Below are 13,039 nucleotides of genomic sequence, written 5' to 3'. Positions count from 1 at the left end.
AATAAGAAATATTGAAATGTTGTTTCTACAGCTTGTGGAAAGTTACCAAGAAGTCATTTGTGCACAACATAATGAAATCACTGAAAAAGAGAACTGATAAGGATATGTCAGTGGAGACCTTAAGACAGTACATCACTGACAAAGAGAATTGATAAGGGTATGTAAGTGGAGACCTTGGGACAGTACATCACTTAAAAATTGTGCTTTGGCAGATAACAGAGAAACAGCAAGAGTTAGAACAACGGATGTAGTGAATAAGAAACTGCCCCACTAAGATAAAGGCTGACAGCTGCAAGTTAAAACACATAATGGAGAGCCAAATAAGGTAAAACAAAAACAAGAGTTAGGGGCTAGAAAGTTAGAGTAGGGGGAGAAGTAAACAGAGGAGGAGACTGTAGCAACCATAGGATAGGTTAGTGTCATAATACGTTATAACCAATAATGTAAAATAAAGGCGTGGACAAATGGATTTGAATTGTATAAACATGAACTGAATATGTTGATCGGTGTGCCTGCTTGTAGGACACCCGATCTTGCAAGACCGTTAAATAAACTTACTTCTTCAGAGTTTGACTTGGTGTAAATTATTATCAAGTGGGCTACGTTTCTCACAATTGGGGGCTCGTCCGGGATCTCTTCATCATTGCCGGGACCGCGGCCGACGACAGACGAGAAGACGCGTCCCGTTAATTTAAAAACGGTCTCGTTTCTCTCGTTGGTAGCGGACCCGAGTAATCGACTGAAAATGATCCTAGGGAAGTCACTCTGAACGAGTATTTAGTGCGGCAGGTACACACGTGAAGTCAGGCAACTCCGTGCACGGACCAAGGTAAGAAAAACGACTTTTAAGTATTATCTTGGTGACTTATGGTTAACTGTAGGATAAGACCTTCTAAGTACCAAATGTCCTTGAGGAGTGAATTTTACAGTCCTGCAGTATAAGACCCTTCAGCTAGGAGGTGAGTACTGTATGGTATAAGACCCTTCAGTTAGGAGGTGAATACCGTAAGGTATAAGACCCTTCAGCTAGGAGGTGAATACCGTGGGGTACAAGACCCTTCAGTTAGGAGGTGAATACTGTGGGGCAGTATAAGACCCTTCAGCTAGGAGGTGAGTACTGTATGGTATAAGACCCTTCAGTTAGGAGGTGAATACCGTAAGGTATAAGACCCTTCAGCTAGGAGGTGAATACCGTAGGGTACAAGACCCTTCAGTTAGGAGGTGAATACTGTGGAGCAGTATAAGACCCTTCAGCTAGGAGGTGAATACCGTAAGGTATAAGACCCTTCAGTTAGGAGGTGAATACTGGTTAACTGTAGGATAAGACCTTCTAAGTACTGCAGTATAAGACCCTTCAACTAGGAGGTGAGTACCGTAGGGTACAAAACCCTTCAGTTAGGAGGTGAATACTGTGGGGCAGTATAAGACCCTTCAGCTAGGAGGTGAGTACCGTAGGGTATAAGACCCTTCAGTTAGGAGGTGAATACCGTAAGGTATAAGACCCTTCAGCTAGGAGGTGAATACCGTAAGGTACAAGACCCTTCAGTTAGGAGGTGAATACTGTGGGGCAGTATAAGACCCTTCAGCTAGGAGGTGAGTACTGTATGGTATAAGACCCTTCAGTTAGGAGGTGAATACCGTAAGGTATAAGACCCTTCAGCTCGGAGGTGAATACCGTAGGGTACAAGACCCTTCAGTTAGGAGGTGAATACTGCCGGGTATAAGACCCTTCAGTTAACCATGGGAAATAAATCGTCTAAAAAGGAAGACGATGGGAGACAAGGAAAGTCTGCCGGCAACATCCCTCCAGAAAGTCCATTGGGACGGATGTTGAAGTATTGGGATTTAGAGTCAAAAACCAAGGAGAAAAAGACCCAAATATGACAGCAAGAAGGACCACCCCTAAACCCGACGATAACGACGACGATAGAGACAGAGAGTCTCCTAAGACAATGATGCCCTTGAGAGAGGTACCAATAGGAAATAATGAAATTGGATTTGTTAGTGCACCATTAACGTCAGGAGAGGTAAGAGTGTTTAAAAAGGAAATGAAAGTCCTCGTAGAAGACCCCTGAAAATTTGGGAAAGAGAAAACCCTCCCGGGGTAGGGGGAAACGAACCAGCTGAACAAAAATACCCTAATCAAGACCCGCAGTGGCAGAACAATAATATCGGCCATAGGGGCCAGATGAAAGACCTTAGAAATCTGATAGTAAAAGGCATTGTTGTAAACAGGTAGTTGAAGCCCCTGCAAAACGTATGCCTTTACAGAGTTACCGCAGGCCCCTCTTATGGCACAAGCAGGCGACGTATTGAGTGCGACCCCTCTGGGTGTTGAAGGCTGTTTCTAGACAAATAGAGACCATTAAAGGCACCTAGGTGGGATCAAGAGAATGATTTTTACACAGGTTTTGAAGAATCAAAAGGGGGACTGTGAGAACAGAATTTAGATTTTAGAATTTTTAAGAACAGAATTACATGGGAACATTTAAGATGAAACAATTAATCAGTCATGTATTGCTAACAAGCTAGCTGACTTCATAACTTCAGGGCTGCAGAGGCAACTTGGCCTTGCAGCTGGTACAGCGAGAGAGAGAGAGAGAGAGAGACATTGTACTTCAACAGCACTCTTCTTATCACCCAGACATGACAATCCTAGGGAAAAGTTAGAATGAAAAACATACCGACCAGGCTAATACACGCCCCCTTGTTAGAGGGTGGCTCAGCCTACCCTGAAACAATTAATCAGTCATGTACTGCTAACAAGCTAGCTTCAGTGCTGTAGGGAGGGACAGCTTATCAGAAATGACTTCATAACTTCAGGGCTGCAGAGGCAACTTGGCCTTGCAGCTGGTACAGCGAGAGAGAGAGAGAGAGAGAGAGAGAGACATTATACTTCAACAGCACTCTTCTTATCACCCAGACATGACAAAGTTAGAATGAAAAACATACCGACCAGGCTAATACACGCCCCCTTGTTCGAGGGTGGCTCAGCCTACCCTTCTGATTCAGCAGTTGCTGAGTTTTTTATATTTGCTTTTATATTATACTGTTTAAATGTTATTTGAGTAAATGGATCCACATAATCCTAGTGAATATATATATAATCATATATAAGTTGATCAGTAGAGAGAGAAGGTTATCATAGAATGATAAAAGGGGGGAATGTGGAAGTGAGCAGAAAGGCATGGCACTATGCTTAATGGGAAATATAGCCAAGTTAAGAATAGTAGCTTTGCTGAGCTTTGATTTTAAGTGGCAGAAACCACAATGAAATAGCTAAAAGGGATGGCCAGAGTGTGTGCAAGCTGTGGCAGCCACAGCACTTCAGACCAAGGAAGTCATTTTACCTCGAAGCTATTACAAGAAATAGTTAGGGGATTGGGAATCCAATGGGACTTCCATACCCCTTGGCACCCTCCCTCTTCAGGGCGGGTGGAAAGAATGAATCAGACCTTAAAGAAACACCTGTCCAAACTGATACTTGAAACAAGGTTACCCTGGACAAAATGTTTACCTATAGCGATACTCAGAATTCGGACAGCCCCTAGAAAAGATGTGGGACTGTCCCCCTATGAAATGCTATTCGGAGTACCCTATATGGGAACCAGGGGCGAGATGCCAACCTTAGAAACTAAAGATTCGTTTCTAAAGAACTATATACTGGCGTTGTCTTCCTCATTGTCATTCCTCAGGAAGCAAGGCCTGTTAGTACAGACCCCACCTCTCGAATTTGCAGTGCACAAGATCCAACCAGGAGATTGGGTTCTGGTGAAATCATGGAAAGAGACTAAACTACAACCGAACTGGGAAAGACCATACCAGACTCTCCTAACCACTGAAACAGCCATAAGAACGGCAGAAAGAGGTTGGACCCACTACACAAGAATCAAGGGGCCGGTACAAACCCCGGCCGAGGAAGGAACTTGGACAACCGAATTAACAGAAGAACCATTGAAACTAAAGCTAAAAAGACTATGAGTAACGAACTTTTTTTTTTAATATAACGGTGCGAGCGCGGAAATACTGTCTGTAATATTGTGTGCCTTCTCTCTTTCTTTTCAAAAGTAGCCAGGAAATAAAATGGGTTGGATGTTTTTGTATTACCCACTTCCAATTAGACAACAAGGTGTTTGGAGTAACAGTTAGAGAAGGGAAAAAGAAAGGTGAATTAAAATGTTGTTTTCAGATAACAATAGATAAGATTGGTAAACCATCTAACAAACTAAAAGGGACCTCTCATAACGATCCTAACATAGTAAAAATAATAGAGGTAAAGGACCTGAGAAAGACAATTGAGATAGAAACCGGTTACGGGGACACAAATGCCTGGGTAGAATGGATAAAATTACCTGTAAAAAGTTTGAACAAAAACAATTGCTATGCTTGTGCATCTGGTAGACCGATAGCTCAAGTAGTACCTTTCCCGCTGGGGTGGGAGCGTGACCGAAAGGGCATGGAATGCATGTTAGCCCTATATCAGGATAAGACGGCTTGGGGTATTCAAACTTGCATATCCTTGTCAATAATGTTCCCTCCCCTAGAGAAAGAAGATTCAAGGACTCCCCCTTCATTTTTAGCCACCGGTGTGAATCACACATCATGCGTACGTCGACACGGTGCGGAGCTAACCAGAAATATGGGAGAGTTGAAGTCATGCATAGAGACTGAGGACGTAACTGGAAGAGTCAGGGGAGGGAACTACTCATCACTGAATGTTCCCAGAGCGGATTTATGGTGGTATTGCGGAGGAAAAATCCTGAGACAGACCCTACCCTCCCAGTGGAAGGGGACGTGCGCAATTGTTCAATTGGCAATACCATTCACCTTGGCATTTGAGAAACAAAAGATAATAACGAGGGAAAGGGGTAAAAGGGAAGCGATAGCGAACTCTTTTGACGACCAGGTATACATGGATTTCATAGGGGTCCCAAGAGGGGTACCTGATGAATTCAAGGCCCGAAACCAAATAACCGCCGGTTTCGAGTCTTTGTTTTGGTGGGTCACGATTAACAAAAATGTAGATTGGATAAATTATATTTATTACAACCAACAAAGATTTATAAATTATACTAGAGATGCGGTAAAAGGTATAGCTGAACAATTAGATGCCACTAGTAGAATGGCTTGGGAAAATCGACTGGCTCTAGATATGATCTTAGCAGAAAAAGGAGGCGTGTGTATAATGTTAGGAGGGAAATGTTGCACATTTATCCCAAATAACACAGCACCCGATGGTTCAATCACCCGAGCACTGCAAGGGTTAACAACTTTAGCAGAGGAGATGGCTGAAAATTCAGGAGCAGACACTTCCCTGACGGGGTGGCTTGAATCCTGGTTTGGAAAATGGAAAGGCATGATAATCTCGGTTTTTACCTCCCTGATCATGGTTGTCAGAATACTAATAGCCATCGGGTGTTGTATTATTCCTTGTGTAAGAGGGCTGACAGCGATTGATTGAGACAGCTTTGACGAAGCAGATGTCAATACAAAGAGGCCAGGAAGAAAGTATATACCTGTTAGGTAATGACAAAGTGGATAGTATCAACGGAGATACAGACATTGAAAAGGCAGCTGAAATAATGCTCAGAGGATTTGAGAGGACATATGAGAACCCTCCGCAGTATGTAGAAAACAACAAGGATTAAGTAAAAGAAAAGGGGGAATTGTGAGAATAAGAAATACTGAAATGTTGTTTCTACAGCTTGTGGAAAGTTACCAAGAAGTCATTTGTGCACAACATAATGAAATCACTGAAAAAGAGAACTGATAAGGATATGTCAGTGGAGACCTTAAGACAGTACATCACTGACAAAGAGAACTGATAAGGGTATGTGGAGACCTTAAGACAGTACATCATTGACAAAGAGAATTGATAAGGGTATGTAAGTGGAGACCTTGGGACAGTACATCACTTAAAAATTGTGCTTAGGCAGATAACAGAGAAACAGCAAGAGTTAGAACAACGAATGTAGTGAATAAGAAACTGCCCCACTAAGATAAAGGCTGACAGCTGCAAGTTAAAACACATAATGGAGAGCCAAATAAAGTAAAACAAAAACAAGAGTTAGGGGCTAGAAAGTTAGAGTAGGGGGAGAAGTAAACAGAGGAGGAGACTGTAGCAACCATAGGATAGGTTAGTGTCATAATACGTTATAACCAATAATGTAAAATAAAGGCGTGGACAAATGGATTTGTATTGTATAAACATGAACTGAATATGTTGATCGGTGTGCCTGCTTGTAGGACACCCGATCTTGCAAGACCGTTAAATAAACTTACTTCTTCAGAGTTTGACTTGGTGTAAATTATTATCAAGTGGGCTACGTTTCTCACACAACTGACACACATCAAATCCTGTTAGTTTCATGTGGCATCTCCTTCTGCTTCTATCACTGCTTTTCCTCCAGCTCCCTCTGCTCCTCCAGCTTGCAGGTGAATGAGCTGCTTGATGCAAACAGACCAAATTTGTGAAAGCCAGCTTGACCTGGAAAGCAGGGAGTGGGAATGAAAGATGCAGGACATTGAGAAACGATGGGTTTCACAGATAACAGGATAAATAAGCACCAGGATCTCATCTTCCTGCTTCTTCCAGATACTGAACGCATGAATATACAAGAGTTGTTCCCATTCGCAATTAGACACTGTCACCCTCTTCCAATCTTTTACAAGTTGCTAAGCTTTGAAACTGCATATTTCTGACAGGTTTTCAATGTGAAGAAAGTGGAGCTACAAGAAAGTAATGTTGTTCAGCAGATGTAGTGCAAGAAGATACCGAATAGGCCAATGATAACAGTGAATGTTTGATGAGTTGAGCTGCAGTAAAGGGTTGGCACCATTTAAAATGTCATTCAGCAGGTTCCAGATCTGGTGATAGAAATGACAAGAAAACTTCTCACTGAATTTCCTCATTGTCATGAGATCAAAAGGAAAGGGCACAAGGCAAGAAAGTATATTTGGCTGTAATGGGTTGTGAGATGGCAGAATGAAGGCAGCATTAGTGGTGTTGAGAAACATACAATTATAGAAAGGTACAACACAGAAGGAGGCCATTCAGCCCAGCGTGCTTTTTGACAGAGCAGTTGTGTTTGGTTGCTCAGGAGTGATATTTGTGCCAGTTTGTATAGCAAGCAGAAAAAGCTATCCCATTACCAGCAACATTTTGCCCTGCACTATCATCCCTTTAGTCAGTATATCACTCCATGTTGCAACTTTTCCACAGCCCTTAACTTACTTTCTTTCACTCACCAACTGTATCTGTAATTGTTCTTGTCAAGTTACATCACTGATTCTCCAGTTCTGATCAACAATCACCAACCGAGAGCTTTAAGAGCGTTCTTCACTCCGCATTTTCTGTTTTCATGCAACAAGTAATTGAAAGTTGCCACAGCAGCAAGAAGTTCTGATTTACCTAATCAAGAATGGATACCAGAGGATGGTATTAAGAGGATTGAATCTAAACCACTAGACGACCAGGGAAGCTCTGCAATGCTCCTCAGGTTAGCTGCTTTTCCTATTTCACTGTCAGCAGGAAACTTCTATGATTTGAAGAAGATTTGAGTTCTGCCACTGTCATTTTACACAAAGAAATCTGGTTCAACTTATTGAAACCAAACAGTATTCCCACTCATTCGCTGAAGGTGCTATTTTTCCTCTAAATTTTGCAAGGATGTTTAGGAAAACACTTTTTTCTGGTTGTTTTCAGTGTTTATTTCTCACCCGATTTTACATTTGTCATCTAACAAAACAACAATATGTAATTAATACATTTCAATGTTTAAAATTGGAAAAATGAGCTTTGCATCAATTGGTTTGATAGATTATAGCAGATGCAGATTTGATTGGTAAACAAGTCTGTGATCTCACCAGGCAGGTAACTCAAGAGAACAGATGTAAAGTTTGCTGTGAACAGGCCTTGAACTTTCACAGGGAAAGCCCCATTAAATTTCAAATCCAATGCCTTAACCACTCGGCCATCATAGCTTAAAAAACTGTCTGCTCTGTAATTAAATTATCCATACAAAGCATTAGAGAACTGCCCTTTTTTGTATGTTCGTTCATGAGATGTGGCGTCGCTGGCTAGGCCAGCATTTATTGCCCATCCCTGAACATCTTCTGGGAATCATTGTCTGTGAGCCTTGAGTTGTGTTGTATCTCCCAGTTGATGTGATAATGAACATGATGGAGTCAGTGAATTTTAGAGCACAGAAGGAAGCCTGTCGACCCACCGAGCCTGTGCTGGCTCTCTGAAAGAGAAGCGCTGACCCCGTAACTGCTGCCTTCCGTGTTGTTTTGGTCGCTGTGAGGTGACTATGGAGTGACCTGCCCATGGCGCATTCCTGGACAGAATGTATGGAGGTTGTGAGTTGCTCAAGCATCAAAACACCCCCCTCAGCCTTCCTAGTGGGGTCCAAAGGAGGGCAGAGCTCAACGTTTGGCAACAGTTTGGCTGCAGGAACTGCTGGAAACATGACCAAGGTGACACATGACCGCGTTCGGGGTTCCTCTCATGATTTTCTGTGAGGGTTTACTCTCCTAGCCTGAGTCTCTCCTGAGACAACCACAGGGCAGTGGGGTTGTTCGCTCGTATTCCTCAGCAGGGGCCCGAAAGAACAGTCAGTTTAATCCCATAATCCATCTTTTCTCCATCACCCTTGAAATTTGTCCTCTTCAAGAATGTTGCTGTGCAATCTGATTGCAACATCCATTCAGACGGTACATTCCAGATCTCAACAACCCTCAGTCTGGAGAAATTTTCCTCAATATTCTTCTACTTCTGGGTCAAAATCCTGGAACTCCCTTCCTAACAGCACTGTTGGTGTACCTAGCCCACATGGACTGCAGCGGTTCAAGAAGGCAGCTCCCCACCACCTTCTCAAGGGCAATTAGGGATGGGCAATAAATGCTGGCCTGCCCAGCGACGCCCACATCCCATGAATGAATTTTTAAAAAAAGCTTCTTTTGGGAACGATTTTAATTTTCGGACTCGTTTGCTGCAGGTGCGCAAATGCACCATCATCGTCCAAAACGCTGTTGTCTGCGACGTCACAGGCAGCTGTATAAAGATGGCGCTGCTTAACTGGACACGAAAAGTGAATTAAACCCAACATCACCTCCACAATAGCGCAATCGCCGCATCAGTTACCGCATGCAGGTCCCTCCTCCCTCCCTTCCTCCCTCCGCGATCGCCGCGTCGATTCCTCGCTTCTCCCTTCCGGTTTGCTCCGCCGCTCGAATTGGACTGTTCAATGGCGCGGTTTCTACCCAAGATTCTCCGCGGTTCCAAAGAAGGGTCACTGACCCGAAACGTTAACTCTGCTTCTCTTTCCACAGATGCTGCCAGAACATGAAGCTCTGTTAAACTAATTATCAGCTGTCAGGTAAGTCTCATGAAATTGTATTCTGAGTACAGTGCAAGTTTATCATTACACATGCAAAATTGTACAAAATTACCATGACTCAACTAGTTTGCTTGAATAACAGTGGTATAATTACATGATTCATTGTCAAAAAAATCAGTATTTTTTAGTCTTCGGCCACTAATTTTCAGACCTTTTGATCTTTTGCCACTCTCACCCCGGTATTTGTTACTTGTTTTGTGAAATACGATTCCTATCCAGCTCAACTGCTGGATAACTGATTACATTTATATGTATTTATACATGTCAATAAAGTGTCTGTGTGCTCAGATTTAACTAAGTTGTGATTTGTAATTAATGAATGATGTTTTGGCCATGACTTGTAGTCTGCTATCTTGGTGATTTGTCAAAAAAGTGTAGCTTTCCTGCCACTTTCAGGATTCCATTTAATCCAACAAGGGTGACTTGTCCCTGACCACAACCACCCTCTATGGGTGCAGATATATGTTGGTATGAAGTGTAGATGATTTATTAAGTAATTTATATTTAGTGTAATGAAGTAATACTTAACAACAACAATAGTCACAGTCTGAACCTCAGATCCTTGGCGTTTGCCCTCCGAGTGACTGTGGCACAGTCTCTCTTTCTCTTGCTGTGTTATGTTGACTGAAGGTTTTCTTCTTTCTCCCTCTGGATTTTTTACATGTTGCTTCTCATGTTCAATAGCTGTTCTTTTATCCCCTTTTTGGCCATCAGACCACCTTTCTAGTTTGCCCGATGGTTGGTCCAGGTCCTGTAATGTCAGTTCCTACCCAACTCTAATTGAGGCTTAATTGATAAAGCATTTTGCCAGTAATTGAGATAAAAACCTATGAAGAGTTCTATTCATTATGGTTGTTATCTCCTTGGACAGTATGAATTTGTACAGCTCCTGCCCCACTGAACTCATTTCTTCCTGTCTAGACTCTATCTTTTCTCCGCTGATCCAGTCTCTTCCCACCTACATCCGTGACTCTTCTGACGCCCTACTTCATTTTGACAATTTCCAGTTTCCTGGTCCCAACCGCCTCCTCTTCATGATGAACGTCCAATCGCTCTACACCTCCATCCCCCACCAGGATGGTTTGAGGGCTCTCCACTTCTTCCTGGAACAGAGGCCCAACCAGTCCCCATCCACCACCACCCTCCTCCGCCTGGCTGAACTTGTTCTCACATTGAACAACTTCTCCTTCAACTCCACGCACTTCCTTCAAGTAAAAGGTGTCGCTATGGGTACCCGCATGGGTCCTAGTTATGCCTGTCTTTTTGTGGGATATGTCGAGCATTCTTTGTTCCAGTCCTACTCAGGCCCCCTCCCCCAACTCTTTTTCTGGTACATTGATGACTGTATCGGTGCCGTTTCCTGCTCCCGCCCCGAACTAGAAAACTTTATCAACTTTGCTTCCAATTTCCACCCTTCTCTCACCTTTACATGGTCCATCTCTGACACTTCCCTTCCCTTCCTCGACTTCTCTGTCTCCATCTCTGGGGATAGGTTGTCTACCAATATCCATTATAAGCCCACTGACTCCCACAGCTACCTCGACTACACTTCTTCACACCCTACCTCCTGTAAGGACTCCATTCCATTCTCCCAGTTTCTCCGTCTCCGACGCATCTGCTCTGATGATGCTACCTTCCATGACGGTGCTTCTGATATGACCTCCTTTTTCCTCAATACCTGCCCATTTACCTCCTCTCTCCTTACTATCCCAGGCCCCAAACACTCCTTCCAGGTGAAGCAGCGATTTATTTGTACTTCTTTCAATGTAGTATACGGTATTTGCTGCTCACAGTGTGGTCTCCTCTACATTGGGGAGTCCAAGGGCAGACAGGGTGAACGCTTTGCGGAACATCTCCGCTCAGTCCGCAAGCAGGACCCCGAGCTTCCGTTTACTTGCCATTTCAACACTCCCCCCTGCTCTCATGCTCACATCTCTGTCCTGGGATTGCTGCAGTGTTCCAGTGAACATCAACGCAAGCTCGAGGAACAGCATCTCATCTACCGATTAGGCACACTACAGCCTACCGGACTGAACATTGAGTTCAATAATTTCAGAGCATGACAGCCCCCCATTTTACTTTCATTTTTAGTTATTTTTTCTTCCTTTTTTTTTACATTCTTTTTTACTTTTTTTAGAATTTTTTTTTGCATTTATTTCATTTCATCTTAGTTTGTTCAGTTTGCTTACCCACTGTTTTTTTTCAGGTTTGCACTTGCTGCTGTTCAATAGTCAGTGTATTAACACCTAATCTGTCCTAATGCTTTGTCTTTCAACACACGATTAACATATTGTTTGCCTTTGCTCCGTGACCTTTTGGTCAGCTATGTGGCCTGGTCCAATCTAGACCTCCTTTGTTATCTCTTGCCCCACCCCCACCTCACTTGCTTATAACCTGTGACTTTTCTAATATTTGTCAGTTCCGAAGAAGGGTCACTGACCCGAAACGTTAACTCTGCTTCTCTTTTCACAGATGCTGCCAGACCTGCTGAGTGGTTCCAGCATTTCTTGTTTTTATTTTTGAATTTGTACAGAAATTGATTCTTTTTAGCAAAGTTAATGAATGTGATCAGGGTCACAAAACGTGTTCTGCTGAATTTGTGTCACAGTGACTTACGAAGTCCTACTGCTACTGAATTTCTTACAAGCTTAAGACTTAGTTTTTAAAGTTAATACTTTTAAATTAAAGCCCATTCGTTCCAGCATGATTCTTAATTCATTAATTACAAACCAACCAAGGTCCATTGCTTTGTAATCATTGTTTCTTGATGGGTTACTGCTTAATACATTCATTTGATTAATGCAGCTGCTGATACAAGACACAAAAATAACTTTTTTACTCATGTGTTAGTATTACAATGGCTTACTTAACCTTGTTAGTTGTTACAGAGGATACAGTGTGAAAATGGTCAAGTTAAGCTAAAGTCTAGCTACCCAACCTACTTACAACTCCCAAGTGTGAGGGTGAAATATATGACAACATATTTACCCCTCACTACTCTTCATTGACTATTACTTTCTTTTAGACACAAGAGCTGGGTTCCAGCTCAATTCAGTGTGCTTCAGCTGTCTTGAGGTAAGATTTTTCAAGTAACAGAGGACGACTATTATCCCAATTGTGACCATCGTTTGTATCAACATGAACAGAAGAGAAATAGTTCTGAGTCAGGGATGTTGACTTGTATTCACAACTGTTTCCCACCTATGTCTATTTCCCCCAGATTTCCAATTCCTTCCTCTCTTTGTTCATGTTCTTGTCACATCATAAACCAGTGCTTTTGGGATGTTACAATATTTTAATTATGGATTATAAATCGAAGGATAGAGGGGGTATGGGGTGTCTCCACTGAATCATTGTCTTCAATACTTCCTCATGCATTCCAAAGTCAACTCTGATTTCAGTGATGTTATGAGTAGGTACAGGGAACATGATAGCATTCCCTATCTGGGTGATCTTAGTGGGTTTGAAACAATACACCAAGCAGTGAATTATCTTACAATATCCCCACCTCAAGGGCAATTCTTGTATACTTTGAACTTACATATTTACTCATTTCCAAGACATTTTGTGCAGTGATTATGTTTAATTGTGATCTTGTCTGGCACACCAGGTGCTTCAAGTAGCAAGTGTGGATCAGT

The 13,039-nt window shown here is 42.6% G+C and overlaps 1 protein-coding gene across 1 annotated transcript in view; it reads left to right on the top strand.

The window, feature by feature from the left end:
• The window catches only part of LOC137348833 (zinc finger protein 850-like), a gene marked incomplete at its 5' end in the record, with an annotated part of 277,096 nt that extends 267,995 nt beyond the window's left edge, over positions 1-9,101 (top strand). The window contains one exon of the mRNA XM_068014072.1: positions 9,000-9,101. Coding sequence (XP_067870173.1) covers positions 9,000-9,101 — 102 coding nt within the window. The remainder of the gene's footprint in view (positions 1-8,999) is intronic.
• Between the last annotated feature and the right edge of the window lie 3,938 nt (positions 9,102-13,039).

This window comes from Heterodontus francisci, chromosome 34 (genome assembly GCF_036365525.1).
Source record: "Heterodontus francisci isolate sHetFra1 chromosome 34, sHetFra1.hap1, whole genome shotgun sequence".
In the NCBI taxonomy this organism is placed as follows: domain Eukaryota; kingdom Metazoa; phylum Chordata; class Chondrichthyes; order Heterodontiformes; family Heterodontidae; genus Heterodontus; species Heterodontus francisci.
This window is presented reverse-complemented; position numbering and strand designations above follow the sequence as displayed.